This window comes from Musca vetustissima, unplaced genomic scaffold (assembly GCF_032173495.1).
Source record: "Musca vetustissima isolate MV318-11 ecotype Yass unplaced genomic scaffold, APGP_CSIRO_Mvet_v1 utg81121, whole genome shotgun sequence".
NCBI classification, from domain to species: domain Eukaryota; kingdom Metazoa; phylum Arthropoda; class Insecta; order Diptera; family Muscidae; genus Musca; species Musca vetustissima.
Genome location: NW_026876785.1, coordinates 32033 through 57327, shown reverse-complemented (window position 1 = coordinate 57327; position 25295 = coordinate 32033). Strand labels below are relative to the sequence as shown.

General features: G+C 33.2%; 1 protein-coding gene across 1 annotated transcript in view; it reads left to right on the top strand.

Annotated features, from left to right (window-relative positions):
• LOC133321337 (uncharacterized) overlaps positions 1–8588 on the top strand; it is a 53295-nt gene extending 44707 nt beyond the window's left edge. The window contains exons 8-10 of the mRNA XM_061530430.1: positions 3477–3628; positions 4705–4820; positions 5467–8588. Of these exons, the coding sequence (XP_061386414.1) occupies positions 3477–3628; positions 4705–4820; positions 5467–8558 (3360 nt within the window). The 3' untranslated portion in view covers positions 8559–8588. The remainder of the gene's footprint in view (positions 1–3476; positions 3629–4704; positions 4821–5466) is intronic.
• The last annotated feature ends 16707 nt before the right edge of the window (positions 8589–25295 follow it).

The following is a 25295-nucleotide window of genomic DNA, read 5'->3' as shown; positions in this document are numbered from 1 at the left end:
CCATAGAGCTGCTGTGTGTCTAGAACATAAAGAAGAACGCCAACACAACAAGACCCACAAAAAGAAGAAAAGAATCAAGTCATAGACAAGTATTCAACTTTGGTTTTTGGCAGCAACTTTTTATTTCCATTTAAGAAATTTATACTCAAAACAATTCAATATTTCATGTACTCAATTCTGTTTTGTTTTCGTTGTTGTTGTTACAGCTAAATTGTCCTGTCTTGTTCTAAGTATGAACAAGTAGATAGACAGACAGACAGGCAATTGTTTTTAAAAAGTTTTATTGTAATGCTAGATAGCAAATATAAACTTAAAGACATTGACTTTAAATTGTTGAGTACAGCATCGGCTGATGTTGCTGTTGTATTTAAAAATGTAAAGCTTATAAGTGAAATTAATTGGAAATAATATGATTAAATTCTGTAATTAATGTCTTGGCAATTGCCGGCACAAGAAGAATTTTAATCGTGAATTAATGATCAGATTTAAAAGGATAATTGCCAAGGTGTCTGTAATAGTATTAAAGCCCATTATACGACAATTAAACTGGTCTTACTGAGATGGTATTAATCATTTCTAAGACGTCTGCTAGTAGCTGGATTTGTTGCTAGCCTTTGGCTATGAAATTATATCGGCAAGTCTGAGTGCAATAAGGACACACCTTAGGGTAATGAAAAGTAAATTGTATATAATAGAAATATTCAATCAGAATTAAGTGTGTTAAATAAATAAATACAAAAGTACGAGTAGACGTTTACACAATGACAAAGTGACATATGGAATATATGTAGGTATATATACACGACTCAATATATTTCTTCATGGTTATTATATATAATAAAACAAGAAAATATTCCCCCTTTTATTTATTTCATCACAAAACTTCACAAAAAAGTTTAAATTTTGTAACAAAAGTCCTACAAAAAACACGCAAATATTTGTTGATATCTATGAGCATGACAGCCGTGCTGCGAGAAACAAAACAAAAACAACAACTACAAGAAAGGAGATATTCTGGTGCATTTCCTGAATTAACATTATTACAATAAACGTGTTGTGTGTTGCGTGGCGTAAAAGTACGCTTTTCTTATATTTCACTTCCTTTTTAGCGTTGTAATTCAATTTTTGGGCAAAGAGTCCTTCTCAACCACAAGGAGCTTCTTACCGCACACACACACACACACATAGACACACAAATATAAGCACGTCTTTTACGAAATGTGTTTTTTAACTTTGTTGTTATTCTTGTATATGGAAAGCGCATCTGTAAGAAATTGCCAGACGTATTTTAAGTCTGTATCTCTGCGTGCATGGCTGTCTGTGTGTACATTTTTTGGATGAAGACTGCATGGTTGTTGTTGCTGTTTTTCCCGGATTAATCTTCAAAATGAGTTAGCTTTACATTATGAGAATGCATTTCTTTACTGCCACGCTTGAATGGCTGCTTCACGAGGCATTGAAATGTGGTTTTGCTACTGAAAAGCATGTTTTAAGTATTTACATTGTCAAGAAACAGACTGAATGAAGATAATTAGTAAACATAGTTGCATTTTCTTAAATAAACATGGATACAAAAATAAGAAGTAATTATTCCCTATCCAGCATAATGTGGTATGTTGATTTTGGAAAAAGGGGAAATAAATATTTAAAAACGATGTATTTTTGGGGATGTGAAAGGAAGCATTTTTTGTGTAAGTTCCCTTAGTAACAAATTCAAGAATTGTTGAATATTTTTATGTATTCAAATTGCTATTAATTTTAATTTAATAATAGAACAAAATTGTTTATTAATTCCATCTTCCATCATGTGTAACATCAAAAGACGTAGATAATGGAATTGTTTGTCTTAATTAGAACAATTGGTTCATGAAATAAATAAGTATCAAATGATTACGATTCTGCAAGGATCGAAAATGGCGGTCAATTTTTATACCCTTCACCACACTGTGGTACAGGGTATTATGTCTTTGTACATATGTTTGTAACAAGCAAAGCGAAACGTGATAGACACATGGTTCCTTTGAGAATATGGATAGAATTACTTTCTGAGTCCATATATCGACTGTCCGTCTGTCCAAGTTAAATTGTAAACAAAGTGAAGGCCGAATTTATGATTCGATTTGGATGAGATTAGACATATATTAACCCAAGGACGAACCCTATTGAAATTGGGAAAAATCGGTTCAGATTTAGATATAGCTCTCATATATTTTCGTCCGATTCCATGTAAATGGTGCACGAAAGTCCCCATATATCCTTCGATGTGCAAGAAATTTGGTACTGAGTTAAGTCTAGAATCGGTTCAGATTTAGACATAGCTCCCATTTTTATTTTCGTCCGATTTAATGTAAATGGTGTACCAAAGTCCCTATATATTTTTCGATTTACACGAAATTTACCATAGGGAACTGAATTAAATACAAACAATGATATACAATTTTATTAGCTTTTTTATCTCTATCTGAAATGGACTATTTCCTCAAAAAAAAAAAAAAAAATGGGTTTCTGGCCCATAGTGCATTGTCTTAATTCCTGATACTTTTTTCACCGAAACTAAAAAGGAATACTACAAAGAAGCAATATTAGACAACAAAAAACATTTCTAACTGGAATTTCATTTAGTCTCTTTCGGGCATTTAAGAAAAACAAATCCATACTTTCAAAGAAATTAATGTTGTCATTGTTCATTAGACAAATGTCCTCGGAACATATCTCTCCAGTCATGTGATGTGATTTATTGATTAATACGAATGCAATTCTTTGTGTTGTCTGGGAAATAATTTCATTTCCTTTGACTACGAAGTGTTTGTGGTTTAATCAATGTTCAATTTTAAGCAATTCCCATTAGTCATTCTGCTCATACCCAGACCAGATGAGAGCAGGCCAGGCCAGGCCAGCTTTGCATTTGCATGTAAATTTATTTGTTTGACCTTTTCCCTGAAGAGTAATTACACAAGGGTCTTGGCAAATTCAATTGTCAAGTTCCCAAATAACATCACTTACATTGCAAATGAATGTTTGTTAGATGATGACTTTTCTGCTTCTTTGACGTTGTTGCCGGCATCATCATCTTTGTTAATGTGTATAGATCTTTATTTCCATTTCCCATAAGCTGGGCAAGTGCTCGGGTGGCAGGGTTACATTTGGGAGTATGCAATTTAATTTAAAAACCAATTCTATAAAGAGTTATACTACAATGGTGTGTTTGGGTGTGTGTGTGAAAGTGTGATTGTGAACTTGTGTATTGCATTTTTATTAACATCTTCTACTGTGTTGTGGTTGTTGTTGTTGTTGGGGGATGGGTCAAGAATAGTGCATTATGGCATTAGCATCTTGAATGATAATAAAACCAATTACCAAAAATAATCACAAATTCCAGTAAACGAATTTCACTTTTTCCAGTAGTTGCAGCAGTTCATTGTCAGTTTTTTTATAATATTGTATTGTTGTTGTTTGTTGTTATTCTTTCTTTGCAGTTACCCCATAGTATTGCGGGCGAAGAGTTGGCCTTCGTTTTTGGAGCACCACTGGCATCAGCTGGCCTTTTCCATGGTATTCACTACACGCCTCAAGAGAAACTATTGGCCGAGGCTGTTATGTCGTATTGGTGCAATTTCGCCAAGACTGGGTAAGTTTGTGCGGATATTAAATGTTCAGCAACGACAACAACAAATGATGTAATAACAATGAATAAAAACATTATTACATCAACAAGATACAGTGGCGCCAATAGGGACAACAGTGTACAAAATGGTCTGAGAAATTTTTGTTATTAAATGACCTCTACTACAATCTGCATAAGATACACAGCCTTAAAAATTTTACCATGTAGGTCCTGATAGTGGCAACAGCCCTAACATTGAGAACCTTTTAAATTTTTCTATTTAAAAATATAGGATTACCACTGTTCAAAATATCTCTAACATTTTAAAGAAGATTTCTATTATCGCCGTTGCCGTGGCAATAGTTAAGTGTTACTAGAACTGCAACGAACGACAGTAAGTAGTGCCACGTTATGGCGTTGCTTGTTATTATCATTATTATTGTTATTATTATTATGGACAACAAACAGTTGTTGTGATTTTCATACTAGCTATCCTAAGCATGAAAATAACAACAACTGAAAAAAGTTCATATCTTTAAACCACTTCAAAGTGGCAAAAGAATCTAGAAGCTACATTTACTACAAGCCAACAAAAATGAAAAAAATACAGGAAATTCACGGGATATTCCACAACAGACTAAGAATCTGCATGGTATTTCTTTTAACTCGGTTATATGGCCAATAGCTGGATACATTTTATTTTTGGTTTGACAGTGGCAGTGACACTGGCATTCCCCAAAAAATTTAAGCATCTTTTGTAATAGTTTCAAATAGAAATTGAAATTTTATTTCTATCACTTTAGTTTGTTTTCTTCCCCCTAACTTTTTCGTTTCCTCCTAACATCTAAGGTTATTTCGAGTTACAGGGGCACCACACAAAAAAAATTGTTGGCCATTTGATTTCAAGTTTATCGTTATACTTGTGCACTTATTTAGTTTCCTTTACTGGTGGATATTGTAATAAAATGCCATAACACTTTTTCAACTTAAAAAGCATTATTGGATTATTTTCTCTTTATTGCAAACAAAATTATCATCATTTCTAATCTGCTTGCTCTTTGGCTTCTCTTTTCTATTATTTGTTTGTCCCCCACCCGAAGGAATCCGAAGGCGCCATGGAAGGAGAGTTTCATAAATTTACATGCACTGGAATGGGATCGCTACGATTTAGAATGGCCACAGTTTAATAAACGTTCACAGGCATACATGAATATTGGTAAGTGAATGCAATGGCAATTTAAAATTTTTTATAGGAAGAATATTTAGCTACTTTATTAAAGAGGAGAATATTGGAAAAACGTCAGCAATCTGAAAAATTGTTATTAAAAAAATAATGGTAGAATAAATAAAAGCTTTATGATGATTATTTTTTATAAAGATCTACTATTATAAGTAATGTGTATTAGTTTTCCCATCAATTGATTTGTATTTGGAAATTCGACTATTTACACCTTCAACTTTTAAAATTTCATTTTTCCCTTAACAAACTCCTTACAATAACTAAACTTCACCACAATTTTAGTTTATAAAATTTAAACCGAAAGAAAAAACACACAATCAACTATCTGTTCAAACAATTGCTAAATTCAATTTATTCAATTTTCTCCTCTAAAATAAAGCTAACTCGGCACAATCCGTTATGAATAATGCTAAACAGGCATCTTTATGGATAGTTTTTACATTATTTTATGCCATACTTTATAATATTGAAAATCAATTTTTATTCAATTTTTTTTTCAAAATGTGCATGCATTTTCTCCTCTCTTTCTCTTGCAAACACCCCACCACCACCACCAATGGATTGCAATCAACCAACCGGCCATCATCATCATCACGACTGCAACTATCTACATCATCAACAGGAATACCACCATCTATCGGTTATAAATATCGACAAGTCTACATGCATTTTTGGAATAAAGAATTGCCCGATGAACTCAATCAAATTGCACACATCCAACAACAGCCATTTTTGGAGGCCAACTATGCAAACACAATGCCATCACTAACACCACTGCCACCTGCAGGAACCACGGCAATTTACCCCAAACATTATGGTGTAAGTGGTGCTGGTGGTGGTGCTGGCGGTGTTGTCGGCAGTGAAGTAATAACCGGTCATATGAATAAATTTGGAGCACGTGATAATGGCGCAGAAGATCCGGTCCGAACGCTGAAGGTGCTAATGCAAGAACCAAATTCGTATCAACGCCACAAGCCAGCATCAGAGACGGCTGAAAATATGTATAATGCACCGCCCTCCACAACGTATGTGGGCAAGGTGAGGCACCGTCCCATCACAGCGGAGGAAGGCGGCGAGTCACGTAATTATGAGTTGAATTACAATGGCGGTTATGGTTTTGTGGCCCGTGCACCCACCACCACTTCGGCAACAATTTACGGCATACGCCACTATGATACGAGCGGGCAGGGTGCAGCTGTGCCGGGCAGAGCCAGTGATAATTTTGAGCAAACTCAATTTAGTCATCCCTACACGGGCATCAGTGGCAATTACGTAAATGAAGATAATAAAGCCGTCGATGGCACGGTGGACGAAGAAGACAGCCAAGAGCATGTGGCCAAATCGGAAACAACACTGCAGCTACTGATAGGCCTGATTATCATTTTCATAATATTGAATGTCGTCATCTATTCGACAATTTTAATGCAAAAGAAGAAGAAGACCCAGACAATGCAGCGCAAGTTGGGCACGGGCATCCTCACGGCATACGATGGCACCAACGACGATGACTTGAAGCGCTCTAAGCCCAGTACCCATCAGGACGATGGTGACAGCTATATTATGGATGCTGTGCGAAAATCGAATACCTATGAAGCCGTAAAAACCGAGAGATCCTCAATGAATGGCTTTAAAATGACACGGCAATTAAGTTGCTCGACAGTGGACACACACACCAAGGTGAGCGAATGGATGGGTCAAAATAAGGTGGCATTGCCACGAAGGACCAGCAGCAACAAAGACTCCAAGAAATCGTCCTCATTTTCCTCGATAGGAGGAGGAAGTGGCTCATTTGGCAAACATCCGCTCAAGGTTAGTGTGGCAATTGATGCCACCTCTGAGACTCGAGGCAGCAGTGTCATGGAACAGGAACCCATTGAGGTGACTAAGAGCAAGGCTAACCGAATAATATGTCAGGAAGTGGAAGTAGAAGATCAAGAACTGTTAACTCCCCAAGATTCGCTCGATAACAGCCGCTACACCTTGATGCGCCAACACTCCGCCGTTACGGAGACCTGTGACAGCGAGCTTATTCAGCCCATGCACTCGCACTCAAGGTCGGACCCAGTTGATATGTATTATCGCCTGGACCCCGAACAAGAGGAAAAGGTTACCAGTTTCATGCAAGCCGATACCGGAAATGATCTGGACATCAATGTCACCAGCAAAGATGACAATGATGAATGGCCCCACGAAAGCCTAACACTAGAACAGCAAGTCGATGTCATTAAACGACGGAAATATCCAAAAGTGTTGCCCACATTTATGCAACGAGACCGTGAGACGGAATCTCCACCCATGACCAAGGATTTGTCTACCACATACAAACGGAATTCTTTGCCACCCAACTCCTTTTTCCTACACCACACACAACTGCAGCAACTAAAACAGCAACCTCCCTTACCACCACCTCGTACTGTGGCCACATTGGGAAGGAAACCATCGCCTGGACGTAGAAATAGCAACAACATTACCACTTCACCAGTCATGCTAGCCCAAGACTGTACCGAAGAGGAAGAAGAACCGAAAATAACTCAAAACACTTTGATTGTGGGTTCATTGAAACCCACCGAGGGCTACTATTCCACGCTTAAGCGGAAGAACAAGCCTCCGCAAATAGAGACCAATACAAGTAATTTCCAACAAAAGCAATCAGTATTTCAATCATTTGAGTCATCGCCCATCTACGAGACACCTGAACGAGAAGTGACAGCACATCTGACACAGAAAGTCTATAACATACAAGCACCCGCAACTAATCAACAACAACAGCAGCAGCAGCAACATCATCCGTCATGTTATGCCTCCGAACCAAGTACACCAGTGACAACTACGTCATGCAGCTCGCCCGTTTATGCCCAACCCAAAAAGTCACACATACCAAGGATAATCGGAGCAGCAGCAACATTGGCGGCCACCACCAGCCAAATACATTCCACAATAGCACAGACAGCCACATCAGCAGCAGCAGTACCCACGTCGCCCACTACACCGTCATCCTCATCAGCATCGGCCGCATTATCAGCATCAACTAAAGCTGGTGCTACAGAAACAGATACTACTAATTGCTGTCAAGTTACACCAATGCAACTGGATGACAATCAAGTGTCATCCAAGGAAACTTTACAAACACCTGATGTAGCGGAAATGGCAACAGTAACAACAGCCACACAGCCAGCCACCGGTGATATATCAACAGAAGAACAACCGACCATGTCACAATCACGTATACCACAATTACATAGAAATGCAAATGTACCGCCCCTGCACCATCAGCATCCACCTCAGCACCAGCATTACCCACAGTATCAGTACCAGCACCAGCAACCAAATCAGCACAAACAGCTTATCAATAAGGATAAAACAAATGCAAATATAATACCCCAGGCAACAAACATATTGACATCAATTCCAAACAAAACTTGGGCTCCCAACGTGCAGGCTTCGCAGGCGAAGGATTCTACAAGTTCTTCTTCGGGTGTTGCGATGACAAAGACAAGTGCTACGGATGAAGCTGTCAGAGTCTACGACGATGTCAAAGTCTTATCGTCGTATCCATCGAACAGGAAACCTGCATCTGTAACATCGTCATGTTCGTCATCGTCGGCATCATCGATGCAATCAGATTCAGCCACATCATCAACGTCTTCATCGACGGGCACAGTGCGCACTGAACTGCAACAGATGCAACAGCAGCATCAACACCAATACCACTAATCATCAATGGAGTCAAGTGATGACAAAGTGACTCTTGCACATCATCACTTTTCTACATACACACACACACAACGATGTGTGTTATGTACAGTTTATATGTTTTCTTTTATTTTTTTCCTTTACTTTTTTTTGTAAATATGAAAATATGATTTCCTTACTCACATTCATGTTCATTCATGCATTCATATTTCATTTTTATTAATAATCCTATTTTGTTGCTTATCGTAAAGGAAAATATTTTTACAATGAAATAGTATTAATGAAAAAAAGGAACAACACTAAAATTTAAAATAAAGAATTAAATTTATATATTTATAATTATTTAATAAGATTTACACATACATGTTTGAGAATTTGGTTGTTGCTGATGGAAGGTAGTATGAGAGTAAAATTGTGGGTTAAATAAATTCGAAATACTAAATGCTGCTTATATATATTTGGGATATTCCTGGCAGCGGTGGTACAAATTTACATCAATTATGATTAAGTTGTTACACCCTTCACCAGCGACGTAGCCAGAAGGGGGGCCCTGGGGCCCGGGAAATTTTTTCAGAATAAATTTATGTTTGCAACAGCCAATTTTTTTTATTCTGTACTAGTACACATTTTCGGCATTTTGGGGTTCTTGAGCTAGTTTTTCAAGCACATTCGCTGAAACTTGCTACATTGAGTTCTTATTGGGTACCAAATTTCTCTATTAAAAATTATAAATATAGGGGTTTTGAAGGGTTTTGGCCGCATTTTTCGACCGAATTGGATCTAGTTTAGTACTTTAAGTTCTTATTTTTCAGCAAATGTCCCCACTAATTAATATAAATATATGTCAATTTTTATGGGGTTCTTGAGCGCGTTTTACAACCGAATTCGTTCAAATTTGGTACATTGGGTACTAAATTACTCCACAAAAAAATATAAAAATATGTCAACTTTTTCTGGTAGCTCCTATAAAACGGTACCCCCAAATATTCGGTATATTGGTGGTTTCGACCGTATTTATATTCCAAATGCCTAAAATCTGCAGTTAAAAGGACTTTATAAAATGTAGACCAATAAATGATGTTAAAAAATTGTATTTGCATATTAAATATTTCATATCCAATCGTGACGGATAATTAATTTGAAAATTGTGAAAATTCGTTAATATTTGGAAATACCTGCCTATGTTCCTCCGATTTCTTGTACATGATTCACCAAGGTAATTGTCATTCTCTATTTAATTGAATCATAAACAAATCTGATATATAATATCGCTGATTTCACGTTAATCTGTCGTTGCAACGTCACTTATGGAATCACTTGTACACTTTGTAATGACTGCTCCACACAGAATATTGCGATAATTTGTGCAACTAAAAAAAGAAAAAATGCATTCTATGCTTGAACTATCTTCTTTAAAATTGAAAATCGATGAGCATATTTATTTTAAATTTACTATCTTATATCCTTAACTTCATAAATGTCACTAAACCCAATTTAGAAGTTTCACCTGTGAACGTCAAAGCAAAAGTGAAAAGAAAATATTTGTAAGGATGTATTGGTGAATGTGCGCTCAGATCTGGTTGCCATATATTTTTCCATGAAAACGTTTATCAGGAAGCAATTTTCTTTGCTCAATTCAACTTTGTCAAACATATGGACGGACGCACAAACTAACTTTTCCAGTTATCGGTAGGATCTTCTCTTCTTATATCCCTGAATATGATGTGTATGTCTGGGATAAGAACGGCGGCAAACTACAGAGACATCTTTTATGATTCAATTGTTGTACATTTTTATTTGCCTGGTTTGGATAGAGCATATGTTACATGGCCACTGAATATACGAGCATATATAAAGATAGGCAAGGAATAGAATTTTACTTTAATCTTCTTTGTGTGCACATACAGAAATTTAAATTGAGCTGCAAATTCACAAATGTATCATATTTATATCTTTAACTACATTGTAGTAAATCCTTCCATTTTGCTTTGGCATAGCAATTTCCCTTTAAATTGGAAATTGGACTTCTTTGCAGATTATTTCTAAGTCGTACTTTTCATCCCAGTTGTATGGAAAATTATTTCACTCAAATCTTATTGTCCATCAAGTTAATTGTTGGGCTTTGATAGCTAACTAGGTAAACAAATGATTGCTTTTAGGTTCATCTAAGCCACCTGGAAATATAAACAAAACACGCGAATGACTTGTAAACAACATTGATAAGCCGAAAAGAAGTGTTCTATTTTACTTCGAAGCAAGTTTTCCTTTGGCGGTAAGATGTTTTTATTGCTATCTTGTTTCCAAGGAAACACATTAATTCGGATTTTGTTTTGACAACAAATTTTAGTAATTTCATTCTTCTCTTGGCATCCTCTGCATGCGAGGCTGTGGTATTAACAAAATTGTGCTTTGGTTTATTGGTAAAGAGTGTTGGCTTTTTTTCAACCGACTATAAACATCGTCATAGCCATATCAATACTTAAGAATGAACAACAATAATGGCCATGACAAGTAGGAAGATGATCCTGAATCAATGTTTGTTTTTACTCGAACAGAATTCAAAAATCCTTACAGTGTTTTGATTATGTATTTAATAGGAAACAAAAATGGTAACAGTTCCGGTGAATATCTCCATTCAACATTTTTATTTTTTTTTATTTTTGTGTTGATATTAAAAAATACTTTTCAATTTCAATCATTTTAGATTTAGGTTTACTAATAGTTTCCTACATCACATAATACCCTGAAGACCTCATATATTGGTAAGGCTTAAAACGAAGATATGATACCTAAATGACATGCTGGATATACAAGAATGTATTGCTATTCTGTTAGTTCGAATTTGAGTTACGACCTCCATACTTTTTCTCTTTGCCCAAAATATCTCTTCCTCACCCAATAACAATGTAGCACAAGTAGAAGTTTTAGTATCATTTTGTACACATTTTCCTAAAATACAACCTTATCACACATGCATACCAATATCAAAATTTGAAGATTTAACTTTGAGGTTTAAGATTTATTTATAATCCATTCATGAAAGCAAACATTTCCACAATCCAAAATTTCTTAATTAAAAAAAATGTGCGCCTAAACGAATAACTATAACTGTTTCTTCGATATTGCTATTCAACAATGTTAGTTCCAATGTGTAGTGAAGGACATAGTAGACATACTAAAACAAAAAAATGCTCTATGTACAAATTTCTTGAATTGAATACAATAAGTGTTTTCAGAAATTTCATAATACACTTCCAATTGTCGGAACCTCAACCTTTGCATGAATCAATTTAAATCAATATTTGATAGGCAAACAAAAATGGCATGCCTCGAAACCCCAAAATAAAAACACTTGACAAAAAAGATTCGAATGTTTGTCTTGTGTTATTTGTACAATTTCACAATTTATATACCTTATTGAGATATTTGTTTTTGCCTTTGATAGAGAAAGTTCATATAGAAATTTTTGGAAATCAATTTTTTGTATTGTTACCCAAAGAGCATTTGAAATCCAACAAACATCCTTTTTCTATTGAATTCTGTGAAGAAAAGACAAATTGACAAACTTTGTTCACAATTCATTGCAAATCATTTTTGCTTGAGCAAATTTATGCCAAACTTTAGTTATGCGAATGACAAAATTAATTAATCTTGAGGATATTGTGATTGATATTGGGGTTTCTCACATAAATAAACGATTCTGTATTCAACGACTCGCAAAAAATGATTGAATAAGATTTAATTGAAAATTAATTACGGACTATTAATATAATTTATTAAAAAAGGTTTCGTGATGCTAAATAAACAACAAGAAAAAATAAAAAAGGGTTGGGAATGTTGACATTTTTATGGACCATAATTAATGTATGATGAATGTGGTTCCAGCAAAACGACCTGAACACCATTTAAACAATTCTTATCCCAACTAATACATTAAAAGTGTTATTCTATCAACAACGCGTAACAAAAAAAACATTGTTTTGTAAATCAAATTAAATATGCATTTATTTATTTCAAATGAGGTTAATTGTTTAATCTTTAATCCATGTTGTCGACTCACTAATTACGAGCTTTTTTATTTTGTTTACATTGACAATGGCAAAATATTGCAACTAAAATGCATTAAAACTAGAAAAAAACTTAATAAAATTAATTATAAAGAGTTGTTTTTGTAAAACAGTTGAATGTTTTTTAAACATAATTTTAAAACCTCGCATTCTTTACCATTTAATTAATATTAATTTTATAACAAGGGGTTAGCCGCAACTCGTTGGTGTAAATGCAACACAATCAAACTGATGTTGATGTTGTTCTAAAATAACTATTTCCCATAATCATCGCCCAGAAGAAATTATTGAAGTTTGTGTTTCAATATTGCTTGGTATATTTATGACGAGACGGGGTTTGTGGAAATTCACGCTATAAGTGTACGGAAATTGTATCGAACAGTGCTACAAATGACATTGGTAGCATTGGTAATATTGGGGGATAACATAGGCCTATGAAATTTGGTTTGCTAAAACTGCAACAAATAGTGTACAAAATGTACAATACAATACCAACTATGATGTTGGTATTGGGTGAACGAAATCGAAATTAGGCATGAAGACGATTTCGGAAAACTATACTAAACTTTGGTACTTTTCTAATGGATGAATAGAAAAAGCTGAACGTCTGAAAATTGTCATTAGTTCATTTTCAGTGTGTGTAGGAGATGGTTATGAAATGAATTAAAATAGTGTTCGAATAGTACTAAATGTAGCTAAATTTAGTACAATATACAGTTGGTTAATTTATAGAGATATATTCTTAAAATTGAGAATGTTGGAAATTGTTTCTTCAGAATTTTGCCAAGGTTGAAGGAAATTCGTACTATAAATATACGAAAAGTTCAGTTTAGTATATCAGTCCCTAAAGGTTAGGGTTTTACATGATACCATTTTATTTCACCTTATTCTGTCGAAAAGGGTTATTACTTGGGAGAGAGTTTAGTTTAGGATTGCTTTTGAAAAACTTAAAATAAATGTGGTTTTATATGTGTATAAATGAAAAAGGTCACAATTTTACTAAAAGTCGAAAACGAAGATGAAACTTTTTGCTATAATATTTTGAAAATGGAGTATCTCTATAGGTTTCAAATTTAATATACCACCCCAAATTACAGTTGAGTACGCTTATAACGAACACCAATTACACGAATTTTCTTTATAGCGAACACATTTCCTGATCCCGAAATTTAAATACATATTTTTCGTACAAATCTTTACTCTTGTAGCCAACTACGGATATAGGGAACTTTCTTTATAACAAACTATTTATTCGGTCCCATCTTTCAGTTCTCATTTATTTTAATTCGGTTATAACGATCTTGCTATAAATATACAAAGTACTTAAAAATGACAAACTTGCTCAAAAAAAAATATAGATAACGCTGCAACATTCACAAAAAAATCTCAGATTTATAAAAGGAAAAGAGAAACAGCGAAAGTATTGTCAAAAAGGACGCACAAATTACATATTTTGGAACTTAATATATTTTTTCGGCTAATACTTCTTCTATAACGAACTAATTTGCCTGGTCCCTACAAGTTCGCTATAACCGTACTTTACTGCATTTGTTCTATGTAAATTAATTCGCCTCTCTTCGTGTCGAACACTAAATAAACTTGTGAGTAGTGATACCAAACAATAGAGTAGAGGCGTGCAACAAAAAAGTTCTCAGAGAACAAATGAGAAACCGCCCTATGAAATGACTTACTAAAAGGGAACGCCGAAAACGAACTTTTTTATACATGTAAACAAGGGCACCAATTCCCATGGTTGAACAGGGCTACAATAGAGGGCCGTAATAGAAACGTAATAAGAGAACTAGAAAACACTTACCTTTTGGAGTCTTATTGCGCTGCTATAAGTACATTTATAGGGTTAACCCTCCTCGATACATATTCGAAGTTAGTCTTTTATTTCATTAGTTACACTTTTCATATTATTTTTTTATGTTACTGGATTTGAAATAATACATTTTTCCAATAAATTATTTGTTTTTTTTTTATCTAATTATACCAATTTGTAAGGTTGAAACCCTGAAAGCACTGACTGTGAACACTTAAAACGAATCCACAAATTTATCTAAAGAAGCTTTTGTAGTAAAACTAACCGAATGCGAAAAAAACACAAAAATAACAAACACTCATGAATAGATAAACGAAAACAAGCGAAAGGAAGTGGAGCTTTTACTCTCTTTCGCACGGACACTTGAACATTGTTGCAAAGGTAAACCTAAATTATTAAGCAGCTTATTGTAGCCAAACGCGCACATCTAGCCAAACATCGTACAGAGCAAAGCATAGCAGATACATACACAAGCATTTTTGCAATAATTAGAGAACAAATTTGCAATAAACAAGGGACATTACAGAATATTTTAATTGTAATACACGATATCAACGGATGTTTGCACTACAGACCACACTTCTTTTACAATACCGAACACTCGCGTTAACCGATGCTCCAAATACGAGACGTTGATAACACGCCGACAGTACTATTCTCTTCTTTAAATTACTTTCCTTCAATTTGGACAACAACAACTTTAACAAATTTGTTTTCAAATGCAACACCTCTTTCATTTCCTTTTGCAACACCTCTTTTATTTTCTTTCTTCTCCTTTTTGTTCACAACACTCTATCACATAACAACAAAAAATAATTGACGTATTCGTCTTCTTCTTCATCAGAGTACACACGACACAAACATCATTCGATTACCACACATAAATGATCGCAAAACTATTTTTTATATATTCGAGATAAATAAACCCATAAACTAATTATTTGTATCAATTATTAAATAATAATTATAATTAATCACAATTTTATTTGTGAATTTTGGGAAGCCACACAAAAACCGTGCGAACGAAATTAAGCTGTGACGAAAACTAACTGCAACCTCAAAAGAAGAAGAAGAAGAAGATGGTGTTGACATTTTACTCTATTGAAATGGAATAGCGTGAGAGAATGAGAGGGGAGTTATGCAAATGGAGAATATTAATATGATCTCAATAAAATTGCAGTGATTCAATTGTAAAGATTGGAAGAGTTCTTAAGACTAATTCTAACTGTGTGTAAATTTCTAGAAGTTTAAGAAAGTAGAGATAGTTGCATATATGTATATATATATATATATACAGTGGTGGTCACGTAATTTAAACATTTAATGTGCTAAAAAGTTTTTGATCAGCCCTCGGTCCTTTTGAAGTATTTTTGAAATTTAATAATATACCTATTTTTTGATAAAATATATTTTGTACTACTCGAACAATCGATTTAATGTAATAAATGCCAATATCAATTGATATTTCCTCACATACTGCAAAAATATTCCGGCCTTCTTCAATAAAGGCTATCGAAATTAAGTCGTTCCTTCAGGTTAATTCCCATTTTTTGAGTTTTTATTTCAAATATTTATTTTGAGAATTATTTATTGTTTTCTACTAATTCTAGCAATTTCTGGTGCATTCGGACCATTAATATCTATAATAAGGATGATTTTCTGAATGTTAGGTGTACTGCACAAATTTTTGGCAATTTTGATAAATTTTACAGATTTTTTTCAAGATTTTTTATTTGTAAATGATTTTATCGGTGCTAAGTTTACATAATTTAACTAATTTAAAGAATTTCTTTAAACATTTTCAAAATAAAAAATTCAGTAAAATAACAAATTACACAATGTTTTAATTATGTGGCCACCTCAAAGTCGATGTTATTTATGGAAAAATTGCTTGCAATAATTTTCTATTTTCACACTAAATCTCTAAAGTGCAGTATATCGAAGTGTTCTGAATTTAAAAAAATCAAAAGAACTATGTGGTGTAAGTTGTTCATGTGCAGGTTAATGTTAATTACAGAAACTCAGGATGAAAAATCAGGGTTAGGCACTTCAACGTACGGAAAATGAAGTGGGATCATTTACCGGGACCATAGTTGGGCAGACTTGCACACCAGCGTTGATGGGTTCTCTTTACATTTTTTGATGTAAAAATAAACATTAATTAATTTTTTTCGAAATTTGTTTAATGAATTTATTTTTTGAACTCCCTGGGATATTATTTATGCTTTAAAAATATTGAATTTAGTAAATTCCGAAGAATAATTAATGTTTTTATTTTCCCTTAAGGGGACCCCACCCATTCTCGATTTTATTTTTTCAAGATTTTCAATGGGCTGGTAAATCAATACCAATGCTTGTTAAGGTTTGTAACTTTACACATATATAATTGAAGATTTAATATAGAAGAAAAATAATTTACAAAAAATTTTTGTTGTTGTTTTTTGTAATTAAAGAAAAGTCCTTGTTTTTGATGGCGCTTTAACGGTGTTAGAAAGAGTACATGTTTGGCTCTCGTATGAACTAGGATTATTGACTTCGCCCTAAAATTAACAAAATGGCGGACATTTGAAAAAATATTTTTGGAAAATCGCCGATTGTTTACCAAAACCCAAGTTAAAAAATAAGGAAGATCTTCACCGATTGGCTTTATCCTAGTTCATACGATAGCTATACACTCACAGAGAAACGTGTAAAAAATTGAAATTGATTGGGTTATTAGTTTTTGAGTTATCGTGCCCGCCATTCGCAAAAAAATGTTTAGAGAAAAACGCGTTTAAAGTTTGAGAAGCCCTTCAGCCGTCACTTGATGCTGACACTATAAATCGGCTATATCTTCAAGAGTTCTTGAGATTTTCATTTGAAATTTTGTAGGGACATTCTTTAATTAGTGTAGATTCGAATTATATCAACAAAATTTTTGGCCCCGAGAATGGGGGGGTCCCCTTAAACATTTTTTAAGAGAAATTTTGCCCACCATTGACTGGGACTAAAACACATCACATATTTGCTCTATCAATTTGAATAGAGAAACTGCCTCCACTTTACAAACTCTCTTTGTACTGTTGAATTAAATTATTTTCCAAAGGTCTAAATGTCCGAATATTTATTTGACACTATATTAGCAATCTCCATTTATATTATACACATCATTCTCTCTCTCTCTCTCTCATTGTCTTCTTCTTTTGAAGTCGCCATTAGTTTTCGTCGCATATCCATTTCGTTCGCATGTTTTTCTTTGTGGATCCTTAAATTGTCAAGTAAAATTGTTAAAAACTATAGCTCTTATTTAATATTTTACGCAAATAATTAGTTTACGTTTTTATTTATTATTTTTTTAAAGTAAAAAATGTTATTTAAATGATCGGTTTATGTGGCGAAATACTATGCTGTTTTTGGCGTACGTTGAAGTGTTGAAGAGATAAATACGTAAATTATTCTCCATTGTTATGCCAAAGAGAGCGAGTGTTTTGAAAGAGATTCATCCATAATCAAAATCTCTTTAAATTAGGAGTAAATATAAAGGAAATTTATATTTGAAAATAAAAAAGTGCTGCATTTGAGAATAGAATTGTTTAAACTGTTGTTGCACAAATTGAATAAAATTAAATTAAACGCGGTTAATATTTTCGGCTAGTATTATTTATGTTTCGTCTGCATTGGTTATTGTAAAATAATTGTAATGTGAAGTGGTAGCAATGAGTACTACAAACTGAATCTGGGGGGCTTTATCATTTAGTCCAACAATACATTGATGGTAAGTGCATTCATACCCTTCACCACACTGTGATACAGAGAACACTTCTTGTAATACGGTTGCTAAAAACTCTGTGTTTCTGTGTTTACTGTTTGTTACTTTTTCTAATAAGCTTGTTGAGGCTTTGCTGATCATACAGCTTTGTTTGACTCTTATGATCTGCAGAGCCTTAGCTCTCTGATTAATAAATTTAAAATGCAGGTTAACTTAAAAATAACACGTTTACTGCATATTGTATCCTCGGCATATCCAACGTAGTTGGGTTACTTGCTAGTAAATTTTTATTTCCATCGAATCCCGCCTGACCCCTGACTGGTTGCTTAAATTTTAAATGCTAAAATAAACAAAAACATTACCGCACATTTATTTTTATAATTTAAGTTAACAACATTTTATTCAGATTACATTTAATATTAATGCCGTACACAAACACACAATTTTTATTTTTAAATTAATTTCGTATAACAACATCAAAATTCCGCCATTAATATGGAGTTTAATTTAATTAATTAACTTAACATTTCAAAGTACGTACTAAATTGAGTGCTGTGAATTTTTTCCAGTTAATATTAAAGTAAGAAGAAGAAGAAAAAACTTAAACACAAAAAGTTAATTGGTTAGTATTACACATTTCATTGGAATTCTTTTCGTGTATTATTTTTTATGCCAGCAAATATCATTATACCTATCTAATTACAATTAGGGACATTTTTGCATTTAAGGTATATATTATATTTGACGAAGTGGAAATATTACATGAATAATTTAAATTGTAAACACATAGAGTGAACAGGAAAAAGTTGCAGAACGCATATAAATCTTAAATTTTGATTTTTTCACTAAACCATATCAAATATGCATTTCCATCTCTGTATCCGTTAAATAAGTACCACATTGACCGTTTAATTGTTCGCTTTTTTGCAGTATTAAAGTATTTTTTTAGATATCTTGTAATATTTAGTCTATTTTATTTAATGAGTATATTTTTTAATTAAAATAGTAATTTATTTGCAACATAAAATCTGTTGTGTATATAACACTGTGCGACACGAAAATTATTCAGGGGTTCTAATGTACCAATTCTGTTTAGTTGTAGTCCCTGGACTACTGGACTAATAAGTTTTATTATATTACGGGAAAGAAAATTAAATAAGCTTTACAAAATGAGAAAATTCTAAAAAATCGGTTAAAAATGGATGACTTATACACATTTTTGTATTGATTCTATGCATATTCTCTAAAGGAACTATGGGTCTATCACGTTTCCTTTTGCCTGTTACAAACATAATATCGAAACGAGGAAACGAGATAGACCGATATTTCCTTTAGAGAGTATGCATAGAATCAATACAAAATGTAAATATGTCATTAATTTTTAACCGATTTTTTTCTCATTTTAGAAAGCTTATTTAATTTCCTTCCCCGTAATATAATAAAACTTATACGGCTTGTTATCATAATTTCATCGTACAGTCCGAAGAAAAATAAATTTTGTCTTTTTATGCGTATTTTTTCACATTTCAACCACGGTAGCTCAGCCAATCCTCAACCGATTTACCAAATATATATCTGGTTTGAAATGAAAAATTCTATCTTTCGAATGAAAAAAAGAATAATATAAATCCGTAATAAAGTAAATAAGTTGTTCGCGTTTCAAATTGTAAATCTATGAAACCACGTTTTTCTCTATATTTACCGTTATAAAACTAATTTTCGAAGTGACCCAAAAAACTAAAGGTATTTTCGTGGTCCAAGGACTCCAACTAAATAGAATTGGTACATTAGAACCCCTGAATTTTTTTTTTTTTTTTTTTTTGTTATTTTGTATCACAGTGTAATTAAAAGTTTTCATTCCAGACATGCAGGAAATTAACGTGACACGTGAAATCAAAGACTTGTTAACTTCATATTAACAAATTTCGTAGTTGAAGAAAACTCTCATTAAAATTTTACATTTCATTTCCAAAACAATTTCTGTTAACAATATTAAAGGCACGCTCAAGTAAAATATACTTTTGAATATTTAAATTGTATTTGTTTCCTATTTGTGAGAAATCAGTGCCGCCTGCTCTTAACAGCAAAATTCCGTTGCTGTCTTCAACAGGCAGGTCGGCAGGCAGGCGACTGAAAAGTCACAAGAGTACCACCTACCACCATAGCCATTACCACCCATTCAGGTTCCATTGATGTCGCTTGTTTTACCAAAACAAAAATAAACTTATTTGGCAACAAAAGTTTTGCCCTTAGCTCCATCCAAACTTCTCTGTACGTGAGTTTGTATTGGTGTTTTTTTTTTTCATCCTCACATCTGACCAAAAATGTGGTGAAACACAAAAATGACAAAAAAAAGTGAGTATGATATAACGGTATAGGAGAAATGCTAAATAGCTCTGAAAGAAACCGCAAAGAATTGCCCTCTTGAGGCCATAGCAAAATGTTGAGCAAATTACTTTATTTATTTTTCTTAAAGATTTCAGCTTTAAAGTGAAAATTGATTATTTATTCTTTTTCTTTTTTTCTTTTATGTGGGATAAATGTTAATATTTTACAAGAAAGGCTATTGAATTGCTGAAACAAATTCAACCCTTTTTGAGTTGATTTGCATAAAAGTAGAATGAAAATAAAAATTAAATTTGTTGTACAATTCCATACGGCTACACATTTTAGTTTATGGATTGAGGCCACAGTATTACAATATCATTATTTGTTTAGTAAAGAAACGATTTACTTTGACTTCATTATATATGCCATTGTCCAGCATGGCTAAATGAAATTGAACTCTTCAGTATATATTTACTAAATTCTATGACTTCTATAGAATATAGTGTAACCCTAAATCCTGCCAATAATATTTACAGGACATTTCTTATTTCTAAAAAGGATCAATGTTATTATTGTATATTATTAAAATGCAAACTTAATATTATATGATTTACAAAATTACACTGTAGAAGGTCAATTCTTAGTGGTAATCCACAATTTTCATCAAGAAAAAAGAGGATGAATCACTATCCCAACGTTGCAGACTCGTCACCCTATAAGTTGATTTTATTTCCGAAAAACATGTGTGGTCTACAATTTTCGTCACCATAAGATTCTGTCGAAGCATTCAAAACTCCTATTTTGGAGATGTTTCAACCGAAAATTGTTTTGAGCGCACCTGAAAGTATTTAAATCGTTCTGAAGAATTTTGCGAAAACCAGTAAAACAATTGTCGATAATAAACATTCACATTGTCATTATTAGACCAAAATATATATAGTAACCCTCGTATATACAGACTTTAACTCCTTTGAACCTTAAACATTTTAACATACCCAAAATAAATATATGCTGTAATCCAATTAAAAACTACATATACAACTACATGCATATATTGTTAATTTTGCGAAATATTATTTATGTGAAATTGGTTGTAAAATCCATAAATTATACATTGGCTGTACTTGAGGATTTGCATTTCATTAGTTTAAAAAATATTTTAATTCAATGCCAAAAAAAGTAGCCAGACAATTAAGCTTATGGATCATAACTAACAACATAGGTTTTGCAGGTTCGAAAATCGTGATTTTAAAAACAGGTCTCATATGATAATCATCTGATAGCCTTCACTCTCACAAAGGGCATATATTCAGCACACCTAGTTGACCCTTAGAACCATCTTTCCTTTCATTAAACATAAACTCTGATTTGATGGGTTTCGCTCTATTTTGAAATCCTGCCTGGAACAATGGGAATAATAAATTCGCCAGAAATAAATTTTTATTCCAGTTTATGTTTATATTCATATACTTTTTTATATATGTTTTTTTTTTGCACTTTGCATTGGGATTTGTGGTAAGGCGTGTGATCCTTTGTCAACTTGAGGATAACAAAGTGTATTAACAACAAAATGAATAACAACAAACAGATGCTTTCATAACGTTGAACGCATGTTTATGAACAAATTGTATACAGGTACACACACATACAAATACACGCACACATAATCATATACACGTGTAAAAATGTTTTGTTGTCATTGTTGTTCGTGTTTTATGTGTATTTTTTATGTTCGGTTTTTAAAAGCCATTTGCACATTTGTGCCAAAATCCCAAAGGAAATAATTAACACCAGGTTGTTTATGCTTTTGAACTCGCCTGGAAAAATATTAAGTGGAAACTCAATGACATGCAAATGAATTGTTGTATATCATTTCGTTTCTATATGAAATTTAAGATAATAATGGTGCCGATGATAACTTTAATAATTACAAATACTTCTGGGAATTTGTGTTTGCAAAGATATATAATTACAAACTATTATATGCCATTGCACACGATTAAATAACTAAAAAGATTAACATATACTATGATGCCAAGAAAGGGGAAACAAATGAGCAAAACAATTTAAATTTGCAGTTAACCTTTTTAAATTTAAATGTAAATTTCAAACTACAGAATTCTAGGTGGACAAATGCGGACAAGATCAACAATATGTGTCAAAACATGAAAACAATTTTTATATCAGTTGGTATTTTATATCCTGAGAATACGACATGCTCAATTAAAGTCATTTCAGTTGGAAAGGGCGATTATCCAAAAACCTGGACCTATACTAAAAAATATGTTAACTCAAATAAATTAAGCGACTAATTCTTCGTGGTTATATAATCGAGAAAATAAAAATATTGAAATTCCTTCATTGAAGATATATTAATTTTAAAATTCTCCTGTCGCATAGTACAATTATAACCCTATAGACACCTGCTGTTGTGTTCTTCAACCGACTACTGCGTATTTGCATATTACGATCAAAACTTTTCTGATGTTCTACAACAAATCCAGCTATAGATATGATGGCAAGTTCGTTTTAATTAGCTACTCCGACAGAGGGTTGCATCGGTGTCAGTGCCACATTTTGGCATTGTCTTAGGGTTAATTAGTTGTGAAGTTGTTGTGGTGATATTGATTTCAAAACATAGTCACGACAAAGCATTCTCGCACCGACACAAATGTTCGCAGACACAAAACAAACAGTCTTGGAAAGTTTAGACAACGCCCATTAAGGGTTCAGTTCAGTTGGCAGTCGATGTTGTACCTTGAACAATGACTTCGAAGTTGAGGACTTTGAAGTGCGCTTGCCAAGAATTTTTCTGTAGTGTGTTGTTGAACATTGTGAAAAAGTAAATAAAAATATTTGCTCAAAAATGACTTAAAAACTTGTAAGGCTCAAATCGTGCTAATAAATACTTGCGTTAGTCAGCTAATTTATTATTGTGTCATTTAAAAAACAGCACGATGTTGAGGATTAAACAATTTACTGAATTCTTTGAAGTGAACATTGTTAAATAATACTAATTTTGTAATGTTGTTACTAAAACGAACGTTTGAACATATAGTTCGATATATTGAAATACATTTTATGATTAAAAAAAATATCAGAGGTTGATATAAAATCTTTAAAATTTCCATACGATTTAAACACGTTCATCGAAAAACACAGCAATTTTCCCCAACAAACCTTAAATAAACAAAAATCTTTTCAAATTAAAACCCCCCAACATTAGGGATTATTTTCAAGTCAATTAACGGCATTTTCTGGCAAACAATGTGGCTAATAATTTGGAAGTTAAACCATAAAACACTCAAACTCTTCCAACCCACCAAAGCAACAAAGGTCAAATGAAAAAATATTTACACACTGGCCATTTGAAAAGAGGAGCCTGGCTCCTAATTAACTTTGGAAGGCAGTATTATTTTGCAGCAAATGGAAACACAACGAAGAAAAATCCCTAAATTAAATTAAGATTTTAAACCAGAAAATAAATACAAAAATGACCATGAGCACATTATCTCAACCATGAATGAAGTTAATTTTTTTATCAAATTATTCATTCAACACCGAATTGTATTATATAATAAACTGGACATACCCAAAAGCACTTATCAAATTTACAATGATTTGGTATTTTTATTAAAATTCACATTTACCCTTGTTTTGACATTTTTTGTCATCATTGCTGTGCTGTTGTTGTTGTTTTTGTTCTTGTCAACTTCAACAATTATCACTTTGTATTCTGTACCAATTTGTTATTTTTTCTGTAGCACCAATCCCCTCTCTCGCTCCCCACTCACTTTCCATTCAGACTTTATGCAAATTTACATTTGTTCGGTAACACAGAGCAGCTTCATGACATTAGGGATTGTATTATGCAAGTCCTCCACACGTATATCCGTACACATGCATATATATGCAAACACCCACACGCACACACATACCAATACACATGCCAGCAATGGCATATCATTGCATTGTATTTCATCTCATCCATGCATTCATACATGGAGACTTTGGTAAAACGGAACTAAATTCATTACTGTAACAAACAGTTGTGAAAACGACGACGACGACGACGATGTTGACGACGCAATTGGGGGCAACAGCAAATTCAAATGAAGTGCCCAATGTTTCGAGTTCAGCAGAAACAATTTGAAGTACATGAAAAAGTAGAACATGGCTTGATAGCAAGTTCAACCGCCATCTATTCCATGTACATACATCTATCATACATACACACACGTATGTATGTGTATCTGTACGTAGCTTAAAACAACAAATCGTTATGAGAAGGAAAAGATCAGAGGTATGATTGGTATCAATAACAACTGAAAAAGGATTATACAAAAAAGTCTGTCGAACGTTTTTATACCCTTCACCAAACTGTCGTGCAGGGTATTAGTCTTTGTGCAGATATTTGTAACAGACATAAAGAAACGATATAGATCCATGCTCCTTTTGAGGATATGCATAGAATCACTTTCTGAGTCGATTTATGCATGTCCGTTTGCAGACGTTAAATTGTAAACAAAGTACAGGTCGCATTTATGATCCGATCTAGATGAAATTAGACACAAGTCGTTTATTTTGACCAATTGGAAAAAATCGGTTCAGATTTGGATATAGCTCCCATATATAGGTTCGTCCGATTTTATGTAAATGGTGCACCGATGAGCCTACATCTGCTCAATATACACGAGATAAAATTGTGGAGAGCTGCAGCATATCAAATGGTATATACCATGGTTGTTCAATATAGCTCCACATACATTATTTTGCTCGATAGATTTAAG